General features: G+C 43.3%; 1 protein-coding gene and 1 pseudogene across 1 annotated transcript; one reads left to right on the top strand and one right to left on the bottom strand.

The window, feature by feature from the left end:
• Nucleotides 1-4,819: 4,819 nt before the first annotated feature.
• On the top strand, nt 4,820-5,361 carry LOC129824489 (complement C1q-like protein 3; annotated as a pseudogene).
• Nucleotides 5,362-5,513: 152 nt separating this feature from the next.
• On the bottom strand, nt 5,514-25,454 carry LOC129824195 (phosphotriesterase-related protein). The gene is made up of 6 exons (XM_055883649.1): nt 25,361-25,454; nt 21,405-21,636; nt 13,289-13,520; nt 12,837-13,102; nt 11,447-11,587; nt 5,514-6,882 (listed from the first exon to the last, which is right to left on the bottom strand). The coding sequence occupies exons 2-6, from the start codon at nt 21,602-21,604 to the stop codon at nt 6,672-6,674; spliced, it is 1,050 nt and encodes a 349-aa protein (XP_055739624.1). The 5' UTR covers nt 21,605-21,636; nt 25,361-25,454; the 3' UTR covers nt 5,514-6,671.
• Nucleotides 25,455-25,864: the final 410 nt, after the last annotated feature.

The raw sequence follows: 25,864 nt of genomic DNA, 5'->3' as shown, positions 1-25,864 counted from the left end.
AAGTTGGGGAGGTTTAAGCCCCCTTGACTGTAATCCAGGGTCAGTTTATCCAGGCCAACCCTAGGGGTTTTGCCGTGCCAGATAAACCGTCTGGTCATCTTGTCGAGAGAGGAAAAGAATGCTGCGGGAACTGGGATAGGGAGAGATTGAAACAGATATAGAAATCTGGGCAGGACATTCATTTTAATTACATTGATTCTACCCAGTAGAGTGAGAGGTAAGTCCATCCATTCACAAAGGTCACCCTCCACCTTTTGCAACAAACTGGCCAGATTGAGTTTATAGAGGTTGTTCAGGTTACCATCCATTATGCCCAAATATGTGAAGCCCATAGGCGACCATCTAAAAGGAAACTTGTGCTTGATGGTATGATGGTCAAAGACAGACAACAGTAAGATTTCGCTTTTATCTAAATTGACCTTATATCCAGAGAAAGAACTATAACACTGTAGTAGGATCTGTAAGTGAGAGAGGGAGTGTTCTGGGTTTGTTAGAAATAAGATAAGGTCGTCCGCAAAGAGTGATAATTTATGGGTATGGGGGCCCACCTCAAAGCCATGTATGTCAGGGCACGTTCTAATAGCCTCAGCCAACGGTTCGATGGCGAGGGCAAAGAGGTGGGGGCTAATTGGGCAACCTTGTCTGTTCCCCCTATAGAGAGGGAAAGAGGAGGAAGTAATCCCGTTGGTAGCAATCCTAGCTTTAGGAGATTTGTAGAGTGATTTTATCAAATTTACAAACCCGGTACCTAAACCAAACTTTTCCAAGACGCGAAAGAAGTATGGCCATTCAACCCTATCAAAGGCCTTTTCAGCGTCGAGGGAGACTGCGACACTAGGTATTTTGTTTTTGTTAGCAAGGTGAATTATATCAAAGAACCTTCTGAGATTATTGGAGGACAATCTATTAATTATGAAGCCAGTCTGATCTGGGTTGACCAACAGGGGAAGACATGACTCCAGTCTCTTAGATAGCATCTTGGTGACCAGTTTACAATCTGTGTTAAGGAGAGAGATTGGTCTATATGAGGCGCACTTTAGTGGATTTTTCCCTTTCTTGTGGATTACAGTAATCACTGCTTGAGAGAAAGACTCTGGAAAGCAGTTGTCTTCCCTGGCTTTTTTAAGTACCTCCATAAGGTAGGGGACCAACAGCTCCCTAAATTCTTTATAGAACTCTGGAGGGAAGCCATCCTCCCCAGGAGATTTATTAGAAGGTAAGGATTTAATGGCCTCCAACAATTCAGGAACTGAGAAGTGTTCACTCAGGCGCTCGCTGTCTTCCCCTGACAGGCATGGGAGGTTGAGAGAGGAGAGAAAGGAGTCGATCTCTGATAGATCATCTCTTGATTGGGAAGTGTAGAGGTATTCATAGCATTTCTTAAAAGTATTATTAATTTCAGTAGGGTCGAAAGATATCTCCTTAGTAAGAGTTTCTATAGCATTAATTGTCCTCTTACTTTCCTCTGCTTTCAGTTGCCATGCCAATACTTTGTGAGCTTTCTCTCCAAGCTCGTAATAACGCTGTTTTGATTTAGTGATGGCCCTCTCAGCTTGATATGTGTTCAGAATATTATATTTTAGTTTTTTATTTACCAAAAGCCTGTATAGATCTTTAGTCAGGCCTCTTTGGTAGGTTTTCTCTAGCTCTGAGATTTCAGATTCAAGGGCACTCAGTTCCGCACCGTGTCTTCTCTTCAGCCCTTTAGTATAGGAAATGATCTGTCCCCTCAGATAGGCCTTCAATGTGTCCCAAAGAATGAAACTGTCAGGAGCGGAGGGTTTTATCCTACAGTTCTGACTTGGTGTATAGGGAGAATACTGTAAGAACGGCACATGTTCTGAATTCTGTCGCTGTACATTTCAAAAGTGCTGTACTACTGACAACGTCCGTCCTAGCTCACTCATTGTCTTAATCAAAATTACAGATTGCCTCTTATTCGCTCGTCGTCCCCTTATGTCATAGTTAGTACATCTCAATTGTCAGTAGAAACCACATTTATTTAAGCTAGTCAGCCATATCAGCTGTTTTTTTAAAAGGCAGTAAATGAGGCTGAATGAACTGTTTCACTGCCAAACAAGGCTCTCCTGACAGCCAGGTGGTAAGGATTCACTCCATGGTGCTGAAAAGAAAGCTCTGCTGTTGGGACAGCTTTATGTAGGCCCTAACAGTTTCTGGGCACCATTTGTCACCTTTATAGTGCAATTAATGTATGTTTAGTGTTGTGTTGTGGATCTGCTGGCATGCATCCCCAAAAAATGTGGGAGTTTGCCCCACCAAGATTTACATCCTAAAATCGCCACTGCTAATGTGTATGGGGAAACATGCCCTACACCCAACTCCCACCTAATGCTCTCCCTCTGTTGCTTTATTGATTTTCTCCAGTGATTAATTGGACACAGGGGGAGCTGAGGTGTGACCAAGTACCAAGAAAACTTACTGCCCATGTCCTCTGTGGCCATCCAGAAACGCCATTCTACAAACAGCATGCCTCTGTTAGTGGATGTTCAAATATGAAATTACAAATTTCTCTCTCTCTCTCTCTCTCTCTCTCTCTCTCTCTCTCTCTTTGATGGAAGAGATTACATAATATATGAATTGGAGTACTTTTCCCTCAACATGCATCTAATATCAGAACTATCACCATCTCTCCCTGCTCCCCACTTCTCTCCAAACACTCATGCACAGGGAATCGCTGTGGCCATTTTGAAGATATTGTAGCACGGTTCATCGGGCTCTAGTGACTCCATGTGGCGGGCCGGGTGCCTGCAGGCCGACTCGGTTGTAAGTTGAACAGTGTTTCCTCCGACACATTGATGCAGCTGGCTTGCGGGTTAAGCTGGCGGGTGTTAAGAAGCACGGTTTGGCGGGTCATGTTTTGGAGGACGCATGACTCGACCTTCAGTCTCCCGAGCATGTTGGGGTGTTGCTGCGATGAGACAAGATTACAACTGGATATCACAAAATTGTGGAGAAAAATAAATATACAAATAAAATAAAAATTATTAGGCTACTAGGGAATTCTAGACTGAACTAATTGTGAGTTTTAGTTGAATACAAAAGAAAGGCTCCAATGTAATGTTACTGAGCCATACCAGCACGCAGAGGAAAAACAGAATGGATATTGTGCCATGTAAAATTTGAATTCATTAATACCTTTTCAAGACAAGAACAGGACAACATTAGAAAAGCCTGTTGTGCATAGATTATGCACACGAATATATTCATTTTTTGTCTACTTTTCCAATCATTAATTAACCTCTTGACGCTAGGGGTCATATTTTTTATTTTATTTTTAAAGAACGTTCCCAAGGTAAACGGACTATTTCTCAGGTCCAGATCGTAGAATATGCATATAATTTACAGATTAGGATAGAAAACACTCCAAAGTTTCTAAAACGGTCAAAATATTGTCTGTGAGTATAACAAAACTGATTCTGCAGGCGAAAACCTGAGAAAATATAACCCGGAAGTGATTTTTTTATTTTTTATTCTGTGTTTCCTGGCCAGTCTTTCTTCCATTTAAAGGGGTATCAACCAGATTCCTTTCCCAATGGCTTCCTGAGGCTGTGGCCAGGCTTTAGACATAGTTTCAGGCTTTTATTTTGAAAAATGAATGAGATTTTTCAAAAGTAGTCAGGTGTCCTCTGAATTGTGCCTGTGCGCCAGAGGGGGCTCTCCATTTTGCTTTTCTCTCTTATTGAATAGGTTACGGTCCGATTGAAATATTATCGATTATGTTTGTTAAAAACAATATGAGGGATGATTATAAAAACATTTGACATGTTTCTACGACCATTACGAATACTAAATTTAATAAATTTTTGACGAACGGAACGAGGCTGTAGTTTTCTCAACATAACGCCCAAATGGCGCGTTTTTGTTATAAAAGTAATATTTATCGAACAAAAATTACATCTGTTGTGTAACTGGAAGTCTCGTGAATGCAAACATCCGAAGATTATCAAAGGTAAGCGATTAATTTTATTGCTTTTCTGACTTTTGTGACCAAGCTAACCAAGCTAATATAAGGTTAACTGTTCTAGCATTGATTGATACACTCACAAAAGCTTAGATTGCTTTCGTTGCAAAGCATATTTTCAAAATCTGACACGATAGGTGGATTAACAACAAGCTAAGCTGTGTTTTGGTATATTTCACTTGTGATTGCATGATTATAAATATTTTTAGTAATATATTTGTATCTGATACGTTTGGGAATTTTCTTCTGCCTTTCAGCACCGGAACAAGGCTGTAGTTTTCTCAACATAACGCGCATCCCAAATGGTGTTTTCTTGTTATAAAAGTAATATTTATCGAACAAAAATAACATTTGTTGTGTAACTGGGAGTCTCGTGAATGCAAACATCTGAAGATTATCAAAGGTAAGCGATTAATTTTATTGCTTTTCTGACTTTCGTGACCATGCTAATTTGGGGCTAGCTGTTGTAGCATTGATTGATACACTCACAGAAGCTTGGATTTCTTTCTCTGTAAAGCATATTTTCAAAATCTGACACGATAGGTGGATTAACAACAAGCTATGCTGTGTTTTGGTATATTTCACTTGTGATTGCATGATTATAAATATTTTTAGTAATATTTTTGAATTTGGCGCCCTGCAATTCAGCGGTTGTTTAGGGAAATGATCCCGTAATCGGGATCTGTGCGCAGAGAAGTTTTAAAGTGCACTGGCAGCACCAAGCGATCCCTGTCATCCACCAAAATTTAGTCCAGAAGCAGACTGGAAGACCGCCCACTCGGGAGAAGGTTGGCCGCCAGGAAGCAGATGATCGTAACAGGTGTTTGTGGAGTAGTCATGGTGTTAGCGTTGCTTATCCTGATTCCGGTGCTTGTCAATTCCACCGGGACATCTGCACGCTGTGAGATAATCGGATCCTGTCAGATAGTGTGTGATCCTCACAGGACCAAGTCCACAGCCACTGACAATATCAATACTATCACAGATGGCCGCTTGGTCCAGTCTCTATCAACCTTTATCCAAGGTCCGAAAGGACGGGGAGAAACTGAGAGAATTGGCCCTAGGAGTCCTCTTGGCAAGCCCGGACCACCTGGACCTGTCGGCCTGCCTGGGGAGAGAGGAGAGCCCGGACCTCCAGGACTACCCAGAACGCTCAGAGCTAACGGAGCCACAGGTGCCTTAAGCGCAGCCACATACAACACCGTTCCAAAGACGTTCTGCGCCGGGCTGAACAAACAGCAAAAGCTCTGAAATTTGGTGACGTGGTCACCAACCTTGGTGACCACTTTGACCCCACGACTTTGACCCCACGACGGTCTGCATCCTACTGCAGTGCTGATCTATTCCTACTGCTTTATCAGACTACTGCATTCGTGTAAAAGAGCTATCATTATCATCATACACAGTCCAATTCAACCTTTTCCTGGAAAATGAATTAAGTGCTACTTCACTAACATTAATTAGGCCTACAGCCAGTATTTGAAATGGAAATGATTCATTAGATGGAAGAAAAACATGCCACTAGAGAAAATAAATCAAAACCAATTTTAATGACTTTGGTACAGTATTCATGTAAAAAATCAACAGGTCAGTTCTAATTTTAGCAGAGCATTAAAAATGGTAAGAAAATATTCCTGGGTCACATTTCCTCTAGAATGGCAGGCTACCATGATGTTCGATTTGGTGAAGTATCAGGAAAAAAAAGAGACACTCCTACTCCCTGACTTTTTAAATCCTATCACACACTGTCTTAAAGTGACATAATGGTTATGTATTGTCTGCTGTGATGTTGTTGCTCATGTGGTGAAGTCCCTCTGTGATGCCACCTGTTCTCAGAAGGGAAGACCATGTCCTTCAGGATGACCTACCAGCCAACCAGCTCCCTCCCATAGGAACCCATTGGGTGACATCACAACCTACCAGCCAACCAGATCCCCTCCTATAGCCACCCAGTCACAGTGTGACATCACGAAAACTCATCTAACAAGCATACTAATAAAGAAAACTTTTGGTACCCCAATATCTTTTAGCAATAAAAAAATAAAATCTAAACGGGAACAATGTTACTAATTTTCACAAAGAATCTTTGTTAAATGTCATTACTACAAACAAAGCTCCTATGGCTTTCACTAAAACTAGTCAGAACGGAAAGCACCATATTTATGAGTAGAGCACCAGGTGCAGACGATGTGCAGTCCATGTCCTTGAGTTTGTTTGGGGCAGAAACTGTCGCTTTGTCTTGTTAAATGACATTTGGTTTCTGTGTATATTGGCACCACATTTAGATTTAGTCTAAGACTTATTTTCTAACTGGATGGTTTAATTTATTTGCTTACAGTATTAATTAATCACAAACATTAATTGAAGCTTTGATTCAGTCATGGCTAGTATTGTGTGACAAATAAAAATATTTGATTTAACGCTACTCCTCACTCAGCTATCAGAATGTTGTTAGTGTTCAATCCAAGGTTTTTTCCTTGTTTACCTCTCAATAGCACACTTTAATTCAGTAAGTAAGTAGCAAGAATAAAGTGTCAACTTCTGAGGTCAATTGCATCTGGAAATTTGCAAGTAATAAAACATTTCTAAACACTTTTTTTTTTTTTTACTCTGAGTTCAGTAGCTGTTGCAAAGGATAAAGGCCTATGGAGCAGCCTTTCTATCTTCTGGGTGATCTGATTCTGATCCTTCATTTGAATGTGAGCCAGCGTTTGGGGTTGTCTATGAGGATCTTGTCCACCTGGGTCTGGTTGATCCCTCTCCCCAGCATCTTGGGCACGATGTTCTTCAGTATGTGTGAGTAGCCGTGCCCTCCGTACTTGGTGAGACGGTTCTTGGTGTGGATGTCGTGGGCAATGACAAGGTTGTCCTCATATCCTTCCTGGACCAGGAATGCCAAGCTAGAGAGGGTGGGAGACACAGGCACACGCGCGCGCACACACACACACACACACACACACACACACACACACACACACACACACGTCTAATGGCACTGGAGTTGATGGCTGCCGTTTTACAGGCTCCTAACCAACTGTGCTATTTTGTTAGTTTTTTCGCATTGTTTGTAACTTATTTTGTACATAATGTTGCTGCTACCGTCTCTTATGACCGAAAATAACTTCTGGACATCAGAACAGCGATTACTCACCTCGAACTGGACAAAGATGTTTTTCTTTAATGAGTCTGACATGAAAGATATACTGCTTTCTCGGGAACGGGCCCAAATCACTGTCATTTGCGTAAAGAAAAGACGGAGAAAAAGGGTCCGAATGTCGGGCTGCCTTCGGAGAATTCGTAGGTGAGTGAGTCAACCTCCACTACCATCCGTTCTATTGGCCAATGTGCAATCATTGGAAAACAAAATGGATGAAATACGATCAAGACTATCCTACAAACGGGACATTAAAAACTGTAATATCCTATGTTTAATCGAGTCGTGGCTGAACGGCGACACGGATAATATAGAGCTGGCGGGATTTTCCCTGCATCGGCAGGACAGAGAAGCTACGTCTGGTAAGACGAGGGGCAGGGGTGTGTGTCTTTTTGTCAATAACATCTGGTGGGTGATGTCTAATATTAAAGAAGTCTCGAGGTATTACTCGCCTGCGGTAGAGTACCTCATGATAAGCTGTAGACCACACTATCTACCAACAGAGTTCTCATTTATATTATTCGTAGCTGTCTATTCACCACCACAAACCGATGCTGGCACTAAGACAGCACTCAACCAGCTGTATAAGGCCATAAGCAAACAAGAAAATGCTCATCCAGAAGCGGCGCTCCTAGAGACCGGGGACTTTAAAGCAGGCAAACTTAAATCCGTTTTACCTCATTTCCACCAGCATGTGCAACCTGAGGAAAAAAATCCAAAAAATCAACTCTGGACCACCTTTACTCCACACAGAGACGCATACAAAGCTCTCCTTCGCCCTCCATCTGGTAAAGTGACCATAATTCTATCCTCCTAATTCCTGCTTACAAGGAAAAACTAAAGCAGGACGTACCAGTGACTCGCTCAATACGGAAGTGGTCAGATGACGCGGATGCTACACTACAGGACTGTTCTGGTAGCACAGACTGGAAAATGTTCCGGGATTAATCCAATGGCATTGAGGAGTATACCATCAATAAGTGCATCGACAACGTTGTCCCGACAGTGACCGTACGTACATATCTCAACCAGAAGCCATGGATTACAGGTAACATCCGCATCAAGCTAAAGGCTAGAGCTGCCGCTTTCAAGGAGTGGGACACTAATCCGGACGCTTACAAGAAATCCCGCTATGCCCTCAAACGAACCATCAAACAGGCAAAGCCTCAATACAGGATTAAGATTGAATCCTACTACACCGGCTCTGACGCTCGTAGGACGTGGCAGGACTTGTAAACTATTACATACTACAAAGGGAAACCCAGCCGCGAGCTGCCCAGTAGCACTCACGTCGGTAGCCATGAAGTGCTTTGAAATGGCTCACATTAACAGCATCATCCCAGATACCCTAGACCCACTCCAATTCGCATACCGCGACAACAAATCCACAGATGACGCAACCTAAAATCGCACTCCACACTGTCCTTGGACAGCACTCCACACCACCTGGACAAAAGGAACACCTATGTGAGAAAGCTGTTAATTGACTACAGCTCAGCGTTCAACACCATAGTGTCCACAAAGCTCATCACTAAGCTAAGAACCCTGGGACTAAACACCTCCCTCTGCAACTGGATCCTGGACTTCCTGACTGGCCACCCCCAGGTAGTAAGAGTAGGCAACAACACATCTGCCACGCTCATCCTCAACACTGGGGCACCTCAGGGGTGAGTGCATAGTCCCATCCTGTACTCCCTGTTCACCCATGACTGCGTGGCGAAACACGACTCCAAAGTGTTTGCTGATGACACAACAGTGGTAGGCCTGATTACCGACATCAATGAGACGGCCTATAGGGAGGTTAGAAGACTGGCAGTCTGGTGCCAGGACAACAACCTCTCCCTCAATGTGTTCAAGACAAAGGAGATGATCGTGGACTACAGGAAAAGACGGTACGAACAGGCCCCCATTAACATCAACAGGGAGAGTTAAGTTCCTTGGTGTCCACATCATCAACAAACTATCATGGTCCAAACACAACAAGACAGTTGTGAAGAGGGCACAACAACACCTTTTCCCCCTCAGGAGACTGAAAAGATTTGGCATGGGTCCCCAGATCCTCAAAAATTTCTACAGCTGCACCATCGAGAGCATCCTGACTGGTTGCATCACCGCCTGGTATGGCAACTGCTCGGCATCTGACCGTAAGGAGCTACAGAGGGTAGTGCGAATGGCCCAGTACATCACTGGGGACAAGCTTCCTGCCATCCAGGACCTATTTACTAGGCGGTGTCAGAGGAAAGTAAAAAAAATTGTCAAAGACTCCAGTCACCCAAGTCATAGACTGTTCTCTCTGCTACCGCACGGCAAGCAGTAGGAGCGCCAAGTCTAGGTCCAGCTTCTACCCCCCAAGCCATAAGAATAATGAACAATTAATCAAATAGCATCCCTGACTATTCAAATTGCCCCCCCCCCCCAATTTGTTTTTACACTGCTGCTACTCGCTGTTTACTATCTATGCATAGTCACTTGACCCCTACCTACATGTACAAATTACCTCGACTAACCTGTACCCCCGGAAAATTGACTCGGTACCGGTACCCTGTGTATATAGCCGCGTTATTGTTATTTTATTGTGTTACTTTTTATAATTTTTTTAACTTTAGGTTATTTGGTATAAATTTTATTAACTCCTTCTTGAACTGCATTGTTGGTTAAGGGCTCGTAACTAAGCATTTCACGGTAAGGTCTACACCTGTTGTATTCGGCACATGTGACAAATAAAGTTTGATTTGATGCACACACACACACCTGTCATGACGTTGGCCTAGGGGTAGGTTTATGACAGTCATAAATACCTCTTTCCCTCCTTTTCCCTCTCCCTACTATAACTGATGTGACATAAGAAAACCCCTTGGTTAACATAGAGATTCTGGGAACATCAGAAGTGGGGGGAAATGAACTATATTCTGGTAATCCGACCAACTGAACATATGCGGTGGTACTTAAGGTATATTATGTCAGTTCGGTTGCCCTCTGACACATTCTCATCAATGATAGAATGACATAAACTCTACTGTGGAAAGTCTAAACGTCAGCGGTATCGGATTCACATGGAATTGTTGTTTAATTCAAATGTTTGAATATTAAATTATTTGTGAAGAGATTAAATGTAATTTTAGCTTCCAAATGAGAGATTTGGATTTTCATAAATTTGGGCTTCTGCTCAACTAGGGACCCGCCCCTGTGAAGAGACATGGGTTATAAACTTTTCACACACACCCCTCTCCCTCCACTATAAAAGCTATTGACAAAAATATAACTTCCTGTTCCGGGTACATTTAGGATGACGATCCGATGTCAGAATGGTTCAGATAATAACTACAGAACTAAGCCAACATCAGCATGGACTTTGGTTGTAAATGGTATGAACTTTGAACTCGTATTCACTACAGAAGTGATACCTCCTAGCCGTTGAGTTAGCAACAGCTGCTACAAACGCAGGTTAGGAAGGACAGTCTGAGTATCCCGTCTACTACACACGACGTTACTCCAACGTATCCAGTGACCACCAGAGACATTCTTCAAAGGACAGAGGACTCGGTTTGGCAAGACGGCCTTCCATCTACCACCAACCTACTGAAGCGCAGCTCAGAGTAAATATTTATTGCATTTTCCTTTTCAAATGGGCGGTAATTTAGAATGCATAAGATACTGTATTTACAATAGCACAGCTTAGCCTATGTTCCAGTCTCCCCGCTCTTTCACTAAAACCCAGCCCCCCCATTTCCTTTGTGTAACAAGCTGTCATGTCTATTCCGCCCGCTAGGGACGTTTTCTTTATGACGGCACTTTGTAATCAAGTTATGATTTAATTGTGTATGTGTGTTTCTGTGTGATTAGTTAGGTATTTAGTAAATAAATAATTAAACCCTATTTTTGTATTGCTGATTCAACTTGTTAGCCAGGATTCTTGCAGATAACCAAGGATTTACCACTTTCAGATGAGACTGAATAAAATGACGATTAATGTGACTGCTATGGATGTAAAATATTACTAAATCTTTAAGAGTTTATTCGGAAGATAACAGCTCTATAAATATTATTTTGTGGTGTCCCTCTCTAGTTAATTAATATTTACATGATTAGTTCAATCAGGTAATATTAATTACGGAGAAATTATTTTATAGAATAGCATGTCATAGCAATTAATCTGGCATAGTCAAAGACACGACACACCAAAAGAGATCCATGGGCATTATTTAACTTTTTACGTTTGGTAAAGTATCGTGAAGTAGATACAGACAACCAAATTGACCTAGTTTAGCTGCAGTTGTCTAGTAGGTAGTTTGGTAGCAAAGAGCACTCACGCCTTGACTCTCTGGCTGTCACTGGGCATGTCCACCTCCAGGTTATAGGCATAGTTCAGCATCTCTGTTCCAAACAGATCGTATTCCAGGTAACTCCCCATCTTTGCAAACTCCAGCAGCTCTCCATTGTCAAATATGGTCCTGTGTTAGGAAAAAAAACATGAATAATTCAGTCACTCATCACTGAAGCTATCTTTGAGGCATCAGCAGATTAAAATTCTCCACAATATGCCTTAACACATTCCTGAACAATTACAGTGTATTCGGAAGGTATTCAGACCCCTTCACCTTTTCCACATTTTGTTAGGCTTATTCTAACACAGATTTATTTTTAAATCTAATCTACACACAATACCCCAAAATGACAAAGCGAAAACAGGTTTAGAAATGTTTACAAATGTATAATAAATTAGAAACAGAAATATCTTAAAAGTATTCAAACACTTTGCTACGAGACTTGAAATTTAACTTAGTTGCATCTTGTTTCCATTGATCATCCTTGAGATGTTTCTACAACTTCATTAGAGTCCACCTGTGATAAATTCAATTGATTGGACATGATTTGGAAAGACACGCGTCTATACAAGATCCCACAGTTGACAGTGCATGTCAGAGCAAAACCAAGCCGTGAGATCCAAGAAATTGTCCGTAGAGCTTCGAGACAGGATTGTGTCGAGGCACAGATCTGGGGAAGGGTACCAAAACATTTCTGTAGCATTGAAGCTGCCCAAGAATACAGTGGCCTCCATCATTCTTAAATGGAAGAAGTTTGGAACCACCAAGACTCTTCCTAGAGCTGGCCTCCCAGCCCAGAAAAGGGCCTTGCTCAGGGAGGTGACCAAGAACCCGATGGTCACTGTGACAGAGTTCCCGAGTTCCTCTGTGGAGATGGGAGAACCTTCCAAAAGGACACTCCACCAATCAGGCCTTTATGGTAGAGTGGCCAGACGGAAGTCACTCCCTAAGCACACAGCCAAGACAACGCAGGAGTGGCTTCGGGACAAGAGCTTGAGAGGATCTGCAGAGAAGAATGGGAGAAACTCTCCAAATACAGGTGTGCCAAGCTTTTAGCGTCATAACAAAGAAGGTTCGAGGCTGTAATCGCTGCCAAAGGTGCTTCAACAAAGAACTGAGTAAAGAATCTCAATACTTATGAAAATGTGATAAACTTTTTTTTGTTGCTTTGTAACGTAACAAAATGTGGAAAAAGTCAATGGGTCTGAATACTTTCCGAATGCACTGTAGAAGCTTGCTTCATAAGTATAATTGTTTATACTATATTATAAACCCATATAGGCCTCAGACTTTTTCCTGACCATGTGACTGACCAGGGGGAAAAAAGTCCTGCCACCCCTCTAGTCCACTCTGGGCCCTGAATGAAAGCTCTCACCTATCCAGGTGTGACATAACGGTCTTGCTGATGTCACCTCCAGCTTCCTGCAGGAGACGGACTATCTCAGCCGGTGCACCAGGGTTCCGTCCTGGGTGGATGATGACTGGGCAGCCCAGCTCGGTCTGAGCGTGTGCAGTGGCCTGCAGCACTTTCTTCTCGCTGTCCGTGATTGGCCAGCTGCAGCCGATCTCTCCAATCACACCGCAGCGGATCTCGGTCCCATCCGCCCCGTGGAGAACCTCACTGATGATGATGTCTGTGAGCTGGAGAGAGAAGTAGGGTGTTAGTCAGAGGAAGTAGTGGCAGAGAATGGACACAAACTGGCCATAGCTCCCTCAGGTGAGAGACAGCTGACCAAAGCCACTTGGGTACATTTGACTGAGACAGGGCTTCTACAAATGAGCCAGTATACCTTCACACAGTCACAAACTACCATAAACTTCCCCCACCTTCTCCACGGTCATCTTCCTGGTGGCCTCAGAGTGGGTGGCGTCCACATAGTACCCCGCCCCTCCTATGATGTGGACGCCCGTATCCTTGGCCAGCTGTTTGAGGCAGGGCAGATCCCGGGCGATACCCTGGGTAGTGTTTTCTACGATGGTTCCACCTCCTGCCTTTCGGTACTCATGCAGCTCTTCCCGCACAGCATTTGTCTCCTGCAGCAGCAGCAGGTTCTCATGGCTGAAGAAGATTGTTACAGGGACACAGAGATATGACTATTGGCTTCAGCCTGGACAGGTTCCAGACTGCCTGCTGTACAGGTTCTAGATTACCTGCTGTAAAGGTGCTAAACTACATGCTGTATGGTTCTAGAAATCTGCCTTCTGTACGGGTTATATAGACTACTTGCTGTTAGGGTGCTAGACTACACGGAGCGTACAAAACATTAAAAAACACCTGCTCCTTCCATGACAGACTGACCAGGTGAATCCAGGTGAAAGCTCTGATCCCTTATTTATGTCACTTGTTAAATCCACTTCAATCAGTGTAGATGAAGGGGAGGAGACAGGTTAAAGAAGGATGTTTAAGCCTCAAGACAATTGAGACATGGATTGTGTATGTGTGCTATACACCGGGTGAATGGTTAAGAGAAAAGACTTAAGCGCCTTTGAACAGGTATGATAGTAGGTGCCAGGCGCACCGGTTTGTGTCAAGAACTGCAACGCTGCTGTGTTTTTCACGCTCAACAGTTTCTTGTGTATATCAAATTTTATTGGTCACATACAAATGGTTAGCAGATGTTATTGCGAGTGTAGTGAAATGCTTGTGCTTCGGAATGTAACATCCGGTTTGGAGCGAGCGGTCGCATTTGCATTCGCTCTGCAGGTAGTATAACTTTTCATTACATTTCATTATAGTACAACGGTTTAATTTGTCTAACCTTAGCAATTTCTTCTTAGCTAGCTACATAGCCGTCTGTGTATCAAAGATAATTGCGTAATTATCGTATTTCGTCGTCTATCGTAGTCTCCACACTGCTATCTGCCCAGCAGCTAGCAAACGTCCACCGTCTACCGAATAGTAGTATAACTTTTCATTACATTTCATTATAGTACAACGGTCTGATTTTCATTTTCATTACAGTACAACGGTTTGATTTGTTTGATCTTAGCTAGCTACATAGCCGTCTTTGTATCAAACATAATTGTGTAGTTATTGAGGTTCGCTAGCCAGCTATTTTCGTCCTAACGTAACGCAACGTAGCCAACACTGCTAGCTAGCCAGCTTGCCACCGAATAGCAGCATTGTAGAAACGAGTGCATTACAACGGAACGACTTGATTAGTGTAGTGTGAGCTGGCTACACAGTTGTCTTTGCTATCTTTGATTTGTTTGATCTTAGCTAGCTACTTAGCTGGCTACATAGCCGTCTTTGTATCAAAGATAATTGTGTAGTTATCGAGGTTCGCTGAGGTTCGCTAGCCAGGTATTCTCGTCCTAACGTAACGTAACGTAGTCAACCCTGCTAGCTAGCCAGCTAGCCACCGATTAGCAGCACTGTAGAAACGATTGCATTACAACGGAACGACTTGATTTGTGTAGTGTTAGCTAGCTACATAGTTTTCTTTGCTATCTTTGTATCTAAGATAATTGTGTAGCTTTGAGTAATTATCGGTTAGCTAGCCAGCTATTTTCGCCTGCCGCGCTGCCGTCCTCCTACCTAGCCAACACTGCTAGCTAACACTGCTGGCTAGCCAACTTCTACCGAATAGCAGCACTGTAGAAACTTACATTACAACGGAACGACTTGATTAGCGTAGTGTTAGCTAGTTGTCTTTGCTGTCCTTGTATCCATGATAATTGTGTAGTTTAGAGAAATTTAGAGAAATTGTCGAGGTTACCTAGCCAGCTTCACTTTCAACAACGCAGCCACTGCTAGCCAGGCTACTTCACCAGCCAGCTGTACTATATCATTTTAGTCAATAAGATCTTTTATTTTATTTTATTTTTGCAACGTAAGCTTAACTTTCTGAACATTCGAGACGTGTAGCCCACTTGTCATTCTAATCTCCTTTGCATTAGCGTAGCCTCTTCTGTAGCCTGTCAACTATGTGTCTGTCTATCCCTGTTCTCTCCTCTCTGCACAGACCATACAAACGCTTCACACCGCGTGGCCGTGCCCACCCTAACCTGGTGGTCCCAGCCCGCACGACCCACGTGGAGTTCCAGGTCTCCGGTAGCCTCTGGAACTGCCGATCTGCGGCCAACAAGGCAGAGCTCATCTCAGCCTATGCGTCCCTCCAGTCCCTCGACTTCTTGGCACTGACGGAAACATGGCTCACCACAGATAACACTGCTACTCCTACTGCTCTCTCTTCGTCTGCCCACGTGTTCTCGCACACCCCGAGAGCTTCTGGTCAGCGGGGTGGTGGCACCGGGATCCTCATCTCTCCCAAGTGGTCATTCTCTCTTTCTCCCCTTACCCATCTGTCTATCGCCTCCTTTGAATTCCATGCTGTCACAGTTACCAGCCCTTTCAAGCTTAACATCCTTATCATTTATCGCCCTCCAGGTTCCCTTGGAGAGTTCATCAATGAGCTTGATGCCTTGATAAGCTCCTTTCCTGAGGACGGCTCACCTCTCACAGTTCTGGGTGACTTTAACCTCCCCATGTCTACCTTTGACTCATTCCTCTCTACCTCCTTCTTTCCACTCCTCTCCTCTTTTGACCTCACCCTCTCACCTTCCCCCCCTACTCACAAGGCAGGCAATACGCTTGACCTCATCTTTACTAGATGCTGTTCTTCCACTAACCTCATTGCAACTCCCCTCCAAGTCTCCGACCACTACCTTGTATCCTTTTCCCTCTCGCTCTCATCCAACACTTCCCACACTGCCCCTACTCGGATGGTATCGCGCCGTCCCAACCTTCGCTCTCTCTCCCCCGCTACTCTCTCCTCTTCCATCCTATCATCTCTTCCCTCTGCCCAAACCTTCTCCAACCTATCTCCTGATTCTGCCTCCTCAACCCTCCTCTCCTCCCTTTCTGCATCCTTTGACTCTCTATGTCCCCTATCCTCCAGGCCGGCTCGGTCCTCCCCTCCCGCTCCGTGGCTCGACGACTCATTGCGAGCTCACAGAACAGGGCTCCGGGCAGCCGAGCGGAAATGGAGGAAAACTCGCCTCCCTGCGGACCTGGCATCCTTTCACTCCCTCCTCTCTACATTTTCCTCTTCTGTCTCTGCTGCTAAAGCCACTTTCTACCACTCTAAATTCCAAGCATCTGCCTCTAACCCTAGGAAGCTCTTTGCCACCTTCTCCTCCCTCCTGAATCCTCCTCCCCCTCCCCCCCCCCCTCCTCCCTCTCTGCAGACGACTTCGTCAACCATTTTGAAAAGAAGGTCGACGACATCCGATCCTCGTTTGCTAAGTCAAACGACACCGCTGGTTCTGCTCACACTGCCCTACCCTGTGCTTTGACCTCTTTCTCCCCTCTCTCTCCAGATGAAATCTCGCGTCTTGTGACGGCCGGCCGCCCAACAACCTGCCCGCTTGACCCTATCCCCTCCTCTCTTCTCCAGACCATTTCCGGAGACCTTCTCCCTTACCTCACCTCGCTCATCAACTCATCCTTGACCGCTGGCTACGTCCCTTCCGTCTTCAAGAGAGCGAGAGTTGCACCCCTTCTGAAAAAACCTACACTCGATCCCTCCGATGTCAACAACTACAGACCAGTATCCCTTCTTTCTTTTCTCTCCAAAACTCTTGAACGTGCCGTCCTTGGCCAGCTCTCCTGCTATCTCTCTCAGAATGACCTTCTTGATCCAAATCAGTCAGGTTTCAAGACTAGTCACTCAACTGAGACTGCTCTTCTCTGTATCACGGAGGCGCTCCGCACTGCTAAAGCTAACTCTCTCTCCTCTGCTCTCATCCTTCTAGACCTATCGGCTGCCTTCGATACTGTGAACCATCAGATCCTCCTCTCCACCCTCTCCGAGTTGGGCATCTCCGGCGCGGCCCACGCTTGGATTGCGTCCTACCTGACAGGTCGCTCCTACCAGGTGCCGTGGCGAGAATCTGTCTCCTCACCACGCGCTCTCACCACTGGTGTCCCCCAGGGCTCTGTTCTAGGCCCTCTCCTATTCTCGCTATACACCAAGTCACTTGGCTCTGTCATAACCTCACATGGTCTCTCCTATCATTGCTATGCAGACGACACACAATTAATCTTCTCCTTTCCCCCTTCTGATGACCAGGTGGCGAATCGCATCTCTGCATGTCTGGCAGACATATCAGTGTGGATGACGGATCACCACCTCAAGCTGAACCTCGGCAAGACGGAGCTGCTCTTCCTCCCGGGGAAGGACTGCCCGTTCCATGATCTCGCCATCACGGTTGACAACTCCATTGTGTCCTCCTCCCAGAGCGCTAAGAACCTTGGCGTGATCCTGGACAACACCCTGTCGTTCTCAACTAACATCAAGGCGGTGGCCCGTTCCTGTAGGTTCATGCTCTACAACATCCGCAGAGTACGACCCTGCCTCACACAGGAAGCGGCGCAGGTCCTAATCCAGGCACTTGTCATCTCCCGTCTGGATTACTGCAACTCGCTGTTGGCTGGGCTCCCTGCCTGTGCCATTAAACCCCTACAACTCATCCAGAACGCCGCAGCCCGTCTGGTGTTCAACCTTCCCAAGTTCTCTCACGTCACCCCGCTCCTCCTCTCTCTCCACTGGCTTCCAGTTGAAGCTCGCATCCGCTACAAGACCATGGTGCTTGCCTACGGAGCTGTGAGGGGAACAGCACCTCAGTACCTTCAGGCTCTGATCCGGCCCTACACCCAAACAAGGGCACTGCGTTCATCCACCTCTGGCCTGCTCGCCTCCCTACCACTGAGGAAGTACAGTTCCCGCTCAGCCCAGTCAAAACTGTTCACTGCTCTGGCACCCCAATGGTGGAACAAACTCCCTCACGACGCCAGGACAGCGGAGTCAATCACCACCTTCCGGAGACACCTGAAACCCCACCTCTTCAAGGAATACCTAGGATAGGATAAAGCAATCCTTCTGCCCCCCCCCCCCTTAAAAGATTTAGATGCACTATTGTAAAGTGGCTGTTCCACTGGATGTCATAAGGTGAATGCACCAATTTGTAAGTCGCTCTGGATAAGAGCGTCTGCTAAATGACTTAAATGTAAAAATGTAAATGTAGTTCCGACACTGCTGCAATATCTAACAAGTAATATCTAACAATTCCACAACAAATACCTAATACACACAAATCTAAGTAAAGGAATGGAATAAGAATATTTAAATATACTACTGTTCAAAGGTTTGGGGTCACTTAGAAATGTCCTTGTTTTTGAAAGAAAAGCAAATTTTTTGACCATTTAAATAACATTAAATTGATCAGAAATACAGTGTAGACATTGTTAATGTTGTAAATGACTACTGTAGTTGGAAACAGCTGATTGTAATGGAATATCTACATATGCCAGAGTGTCTCCTGAATTATTATTTGACCATGCTGGTCATTTATAAACATTTGAACATCTTGGCCATGTTCTGTTATAATCTCCACCCGGCACAGCCAGAAGAGGACTGGCCACCCCTCATAGCCTGGTTCCTCTCTAGGTTTCTTTCTAGGTTTTGGCCTTTCTAGGGAGTTTTTCCTAGCCACCGTGCTTCTACACCTGCATTGCTTGCTGTTTGGGGTTTTAGGCTGGGTTTCTGTACAGCACTTTGAGATATCAGCTGATGTAAGAAGGGCTATATAAATACATTTGATTTGATTTGACAGTTGGTCCGTGCATGCTTTGAGTACACGTTCTGGTAATTCGTCTGGCCCAGCGGCTTTGTGAATGTTGACCTGTTTAAAGGTTTTGTTCACGTCAGCTACCGAGAGCGTTATCACACAGTCATGCAGAACAGCTGGTGCTCTCGTGCATGCTTCAGTGTTGCTTGCCACGAAGCGAGCATAAAAAGGCAGCTCGTCTGGTAGGCTCGCATCACCTGGCAGCTCGCGTCTGGGTTTCCCTTTGTAGCCCGTAATAGTTTTCAGGCCCTGCCACATTCGACGAGTGTCAGAGCCGGTGTAGTAGGATTCAATCTTAATCCTGTATTTACGCGTTGCTTGTTTGATGGTCTGTCTGAGGGTATAGCGGGATTTCTTATATTTGTCCGGATTAGTCTCCCGCTCCTTGAAAGCGGCAGCTCTAGCCTTTAGCTCGATGCGGATGTTGCCTGTAATCCATGGCTTCTGGTTGGGACATGTACGTACAGTCACTGTGGGGATGACGTCATTGATGCACTTATTGATGAAGCCGATGACTGAGGTGGTATATTCCTCAATGCCATTGGATGAATCCCGGAACATATTCCAGTCTGTGCTAGCAAAACAGTCCTGTAGTGTAGCATCCGCGTCATCTGACCACTTCCGTATTGAGCGAGTCACTGGTACTTCCTGCTTTAGTTTTTGCTTGTAAGCAGGAATCAGGAGGATAGAATTATGGTCAGATTTGCCAAATGGAGGGTGGGGGAGAGCTTTGTATACATCTCTGTGTGTGGAGTAAAGGTGGTCTAGGATTTCTTCCCCCCTGGTTGCACATGTGACACGCTAGTAAAAATTTGGTAAAAATGATTTAAGTTTGCTTGCATTAAAGTCCCCAGCCACTAGGAGCACCGCTTCTGGGTGAGCATTTTCTTCTTTGCTTATGGCCTTATAGAGTTGGTTGAGTGCGGTCTTAGTGCCAGCTTCGTTATGTGGTGGTAAATAGACGGCTACGAATAATACAGATGAGAACTCTCTTGGTAGATAATGTGGTCTGCAGCTTTTCATAAGGTACTCTACCTCAGGTAAGCAATACCTTGAGACTGCTTTAATATTAGACATTGCGCACCAGCTGTTATTGACAAAAAGACAAACCCCCACCCCTCGTCTTACCAGAGGAAGCGTCTCTATTCTGCCAGTGCATGGAAAATCCTGCTAGCTCTATGTTGTCCGTATCTTCGTTCAGCCACATCTCGGTGAAACATAAGATGTTACAGTTTTTAATGTCTCGTTGGTAGGATAATCTTAGTAGTAGGTCATCAATTTTATTTTCCAATGATTGCACGTTAGCAAAACGAATGGAAGGCATTGGGAGTTTACTAGCTCGCCTCCGGATTCTCAGAAGGATCCCCGATCTGCGGCCCCTTTTCCGGCGTCTTTTCTTCACGCAAAAGGCGTGGATCTGGGCCTGTTCCAGTGAAAGCAGGATATCCTTCTCGTCGGACTCAATAAAGGAAAACGTTTCTTCCAGTCCACGTTGAGTAATCTTTTTTATGATGTCCAGAAGTTATTTTCGGTCATAAGAGACGGTAGCAGCAACATTATGTACACAATAAGTTAAAAAATAAGTTACATAAAACGCAAAAAAATAAAATAGCACAATTGGTTGGGAGAATGTAAAACATCAGCCATGTTCTTCGGCGCCATCTTTTCACAAATCATGAATAATGAGTGAGACGCCGTTCAGAGGCTACAACAAAACATGCTAACCTCTCACCATTATCAATAACAGGCAAGGTTAGCATTTTGAGGGGTGGTATGATCTTTGTGCCTCTGTAACCTTCTCACTCATCATTATTCACTCATCATTCATGACTATCCATAATCCTGATAGCATCCACATGAATGTAGAAGTGTTCAAAAATATATATCCTTACTTACAATAAAAGTGGCTCCCAAATGAAGTCATTATTCATCATTCAGTTCCTTTTGGGCAAAACATAATCGAAAACACAACCAAAACAAACTGCAAATGCATCCAACAATTTGTAGAGTCACAAGCCTGATGTAGTCATTGTGTGCAAAGAATATGGGACCAAATACTAAACCTTTGACTACATTATTAAACTAAGTGAATTTGTCCAAATAATGATGACTTCTTCAAATGGGGAGACTAGAAATTAAAGCACTTTATGATTATAAACAGTAAAACAGATATGTATGGAAATACCCTCAAATAAAAGCTGACATTATGTACTGTCACCCTATATGAAACATTCTATCTCAAAAATGCTGGAGTATAGACCCAAATGAAAAATGTACTTCACTGTCAAAATACATATGGAGGGGAGTTTACCTGCTGTAAGGGTTCTGTTTCAGCCAGAATAGATTCTTCATCTGGATGGGGGCCTGGGCCACAGTCTCGTCCCCCGGGGCCGGAGAGAAGTAGCAGCACTCAAAGGTCATGGTCAGGTGCTCGTGGGTCATGGTTCTACCCAGCTGGTCGGGTTCTATCGCACCCAACACCGTCTGGACCTTACCGCTCAGTGCTGACATAGTGAAATGGTTGGGTCTCTGGGGTTTTAATCCTGCAGAATATAATATTTTATAATTACTACATTACACATAATTTATTACTTGTGAGCTATTCCAGTACTGGAAAAACATCCATTAGTAAAAAAAGATGGTAGTCAGAGTGCAGTATAACTGCATTATTCTGCAAATACTGCATCAAAAATTACCTCTTTTTTTTAAACTGCAGAAATTTTGCAGAGTAACTGCAGTTATTCTGAAATTACTGTGTCCAAAATACCAGTCGACTGCAGTTACTACACTTCTACAAATCTTTTGTTGAAGGGAAAACTATTTGGTTGATGGATAGTTCCATGATTGAGACCAGCAGCAAAACACAGAGATAGAAAGCAACTCGACACACTTCTTTCATATGAATAGGTATGACTAGACAGGTGCCCACTCAAACAGGGTTGCCATGTTTGTAGTTTTCCGGTGAAATTGGGCTACTTTGAAAACGATGTCGCGGGTGAAAATGTGTTGTTCGTGGGTTTCTGGTTTTTGAGCTACTTCTAAATTGCAGCGTGGCCGCCATGGCGTTTCTCTTTTTAAAAAAATCAATATTTCACTGTGACCTGCTGTTGTTGACTATCAGGCAGTGAGCAGGCTGTTACTGAGTGAGGAGGGGAAGAGCCGGAGGGGTGTGTGCGTTAAGAGGATGTTTGAGAGAGCAGTGCAGTCACCGAGACAGAGCAGTATGCGCGCACACTGAGACAGAGCAGTATGCGCGCACATCGTGACAAAATTTGACCATTTGTTGGTAGGCTATTATGGAGACACCTATTTCAACCCCCTTTTCCACAAAACATATTAACGCGCTAAAACTGACATAGCGTCGACAAAGCATTGGAAAACTAGAGCTATTAAGATAAATTCGTTCAGAGGTGGTTTAAAGTAAACTGCATTCTAATGTCGACTTTTCCTTTGGAAAAGCGAAGGTTTTTACGCATGCTCAGTTCTAGGGTCTGTAGCGCTGAGCGAGTGGATATTTGAAATGGTAGTTACGGAACTCCCTCGAGTGAAACTGACATTAAAATGCGTAGAATGATACATTTGCATCTGTTGGCCATCAAATAGGCGATTCATGTATATGCCATTGTTGGCGACTGTAGCCTACCATTTGATACAATAAATATGTTGAAATTATGAGATCACTGGAGTCATTGCAAATCAATTTGTTCAACTTGTGTAGCCTACTTGGAGCTGGCAAACGTATTTAATAAATAGCCTATAACTTCAGTTGTTGTAGCCTTGTGTATCTATGCAATTATTAATGGTCATGTTTAGTTAAATAAATTGGAAGTGATCAATTGTGATCATGGTCACTGCTCTATCTTAAATGTATCATTCTCCACATTTAATGTCAGTTTCATTATGGACTTCGGCATATTGGCCTATAGGCTACCTGCATCTAGCTCAGCAAACCTTGGCAAAGTTGAATTGCAATTATAAAACTAGATTTTAGTCAGTAGCCTACCCTATTGAAATGACAAGTACATCTTGCAAATAGGATATTTTTTTATTTAACTAGGCAAGTCAGTTAAGAACAAATTCTTATTTACAATGACGGCCTACCAAAAGGCAAAAGGCCTCCTGCGGGGACGGGGGATTAAAAATAAATTAAATAAAAATATAGGACAAAACACACATCATGACAGGAGAGACAACACAACATTACATAAAGCGAGACCTAAGACAACATAGCATGACAGCAACACATGACAACACAGCTTTGGAGCAACACAACATGACAACAACATGGTAAAAGCACAAAACATGGTACAAACATTATTGGGCACAGACAACAGCACAAAGGGCAAGAAGGTAGAGACAACACATCACGCAAAGCAGCCATAACTGTCAGTAAGAATGTCCATGATTGAGTCTTGGAATTAAGAGACTGAGATAAATATAATAGGGGATGTAGAAACAGAGATGCACTTTCTCCTTTACTGTTATAAATATTCCTCACCAAGAGATTCATTATTCACAGAAATGTCTACATTTATTCCAAATTTGTACTTATTAAACCCAGAGGAAAAACTAAAAATACTCATGGACAGAGGAGCAATGGCTCCCCTTGCAGGCAAATATGTATTTGCCTGCCATAGCCTGAGAGACACTGAATAATAACATCTGCATAGTAAGCAGTAACTTACTTATTATTGTTATTACTGTTATTGTTATTACTATTATTATTGTTGTTTATCATTCCAAGTAGTAATGGTATGGGTGGTAATGGTAATGATAGCAGTTTAATGATGGTGGTGGTAGTAGTGGTAATGATGATAGTAGTTGTAGTACCGATGTAATGGTGAAGATGACCGTTATTTAGTTATAAGTTAGTTATAGTTTCATTTTTTTATTACATTACATTCGATTATTGACTGTTACCATTTTATTGTTACTATTTTTATATTTAATTTTTGTATTATTATTTACTGCCATTCTATATTATTATTTGTCATTGTTTATAATTTTATTTCAATGTATATTGTATACATTGTTGCTTTGGCAATATTGACACAATGTTTTTCATGCCAATAAAGCAGCTTGAATTTGAATTTGATAAAATTGTCCAGTTTGAGTGTTTGTTGCAGCTTGTTCTAGTCGCTAGCTGCAGCGAACTGAAAAGACGAGCGACCCAGGGATGTGTGTGCTTTGGGGAGCTTTAACAGAACGGGTGTTGTATGTGGAGGATGAGGGCTGCAGTAGATATCTCAGACAGGGGGAGCGAGGCCTAAGAGGGTTTTTATAATGGTTTGTAGTCTTAACATCTAGCACATAATAACAGCCCCATTGACAGAAAATAGCCTAACATTCGTTTTTTGAAGTTCGTCCAAGTGTTTCTTGCACAGAGGTCCTCTGTCCAACTTAGATCATTCAAACTCTCCTATCATATTTATCCATAGTTATGCACATGCGCAAACAGGATTTATTAATAATTATAAACTGGGTGGTTTGAGCCCTACATACTGATAGGTTGAAAGCCGTGATAGGAAGGACAAAAAAAAGGTCCTAAGAACAACTCTTAATTGTGGTAAATTGGCCATATACCACACCTCCTTGAGTTTGTATTGCTTAATCATAGCAGTGAAAACAAGTTAAATCGACATCCATTGATGGAAAATTACCCGGCAAGTTTAATAAGGATGATTTATATTCTCTTACGACATTCTTAAACTCGCAATAATTATTATTTTGGTGTTAAACCAAATGTTGCTTCTTAGCCTGTCGTTAAATGACGTCGATATTTGTTCTTAATTCGCTCAATAACATTATGGAAAAAGGCTTTATTGGATAAATGTGGCAACTCTCTTCCTGTGAAAAAAATATTGGGCTAGTTTTCAGACCTTCTGGGCAGATTTTAGTAGGACCTGCCAACCCTGCACTGAAGAGACCTTTAGACCTATGGTTGTATACAAGAGGTCAAGTGCCCCCATTTTTAACTCGCATGGCCTAGCTATAGTCTATTGCAGTCTCTGGTGCGAATAAATATCATTTAATTGTTCCCAGTGTTATTTCCTCACAAAACTAATGCATTCTTGCAGCGTTAGTTTTAGATTTTGTATCACACTTGTGATCTCGATTCATTTAACATGCAGTAACTGAGCCTAGCAAATACAGCGGGCTGGAGCATGGAACTGCGATTTCTGCAAATGCAACAGCTATTCAGTTCATTAGTGAAAAATATACATTCATTGTTCATGACAATGCGATGTAGCAAAAATGATATAAGACCTGGAAATCTTGCTTCGAATCAGTAGTCCAAACGTTCTTCTTAACTTGCAAAAGAGGAAGATCCAGGAAGCAACAAGTCGTGCGATTAGGCAGTCTTAACTATCGCGAGAATTTGACTGATACAAAGTATGCCACTGTAACCCGCCGGAATGTATCGAACATCAGAATGAGTAATGACAGTAGGCTACTAAATGACATTACTCATACGGTCATTGACATATTAATATAGCCTTCAAGAATATCCTACCACCATGTGTTTGAAGAACTGAGTATTCTTGCAAAATGCTACACACCATTTACAGTGCCTTCAGAAAGTATTCACACCCCTTGACTTCTTCCACATTTGTTGTGTTATAGCCTTAATTTAAAATTGATTACATTTAGATGTTTTGTCACTAGAATAAGCACAATAACACATAATGTCAAAGTGGAATTATGTTTTGGGGAATTTTTACAAATTAATAAAAAATGAAAAGCTGAAACGTCTTGATTCAGTAAGTATTC

This window comes from Salvelinus fontinalis, chromosome 26 (assembly GCF_029448725.1).
Source record: "Salvelinus fontinalis isolate EN_2023a chromosome 26, ASM2944872v1, whole genome shotgun sequence".
NCBI lineage: Eukaryota > Metazoa > Chordata > Actinopteri > Salmoniformes > Salmonidae > Salvelinus > Salvelinus fontinalis.
Note: the sequence above shows the minus strand (reverse complement) of the source record. Positions and strands in the feature narration are given on the sequence as shown.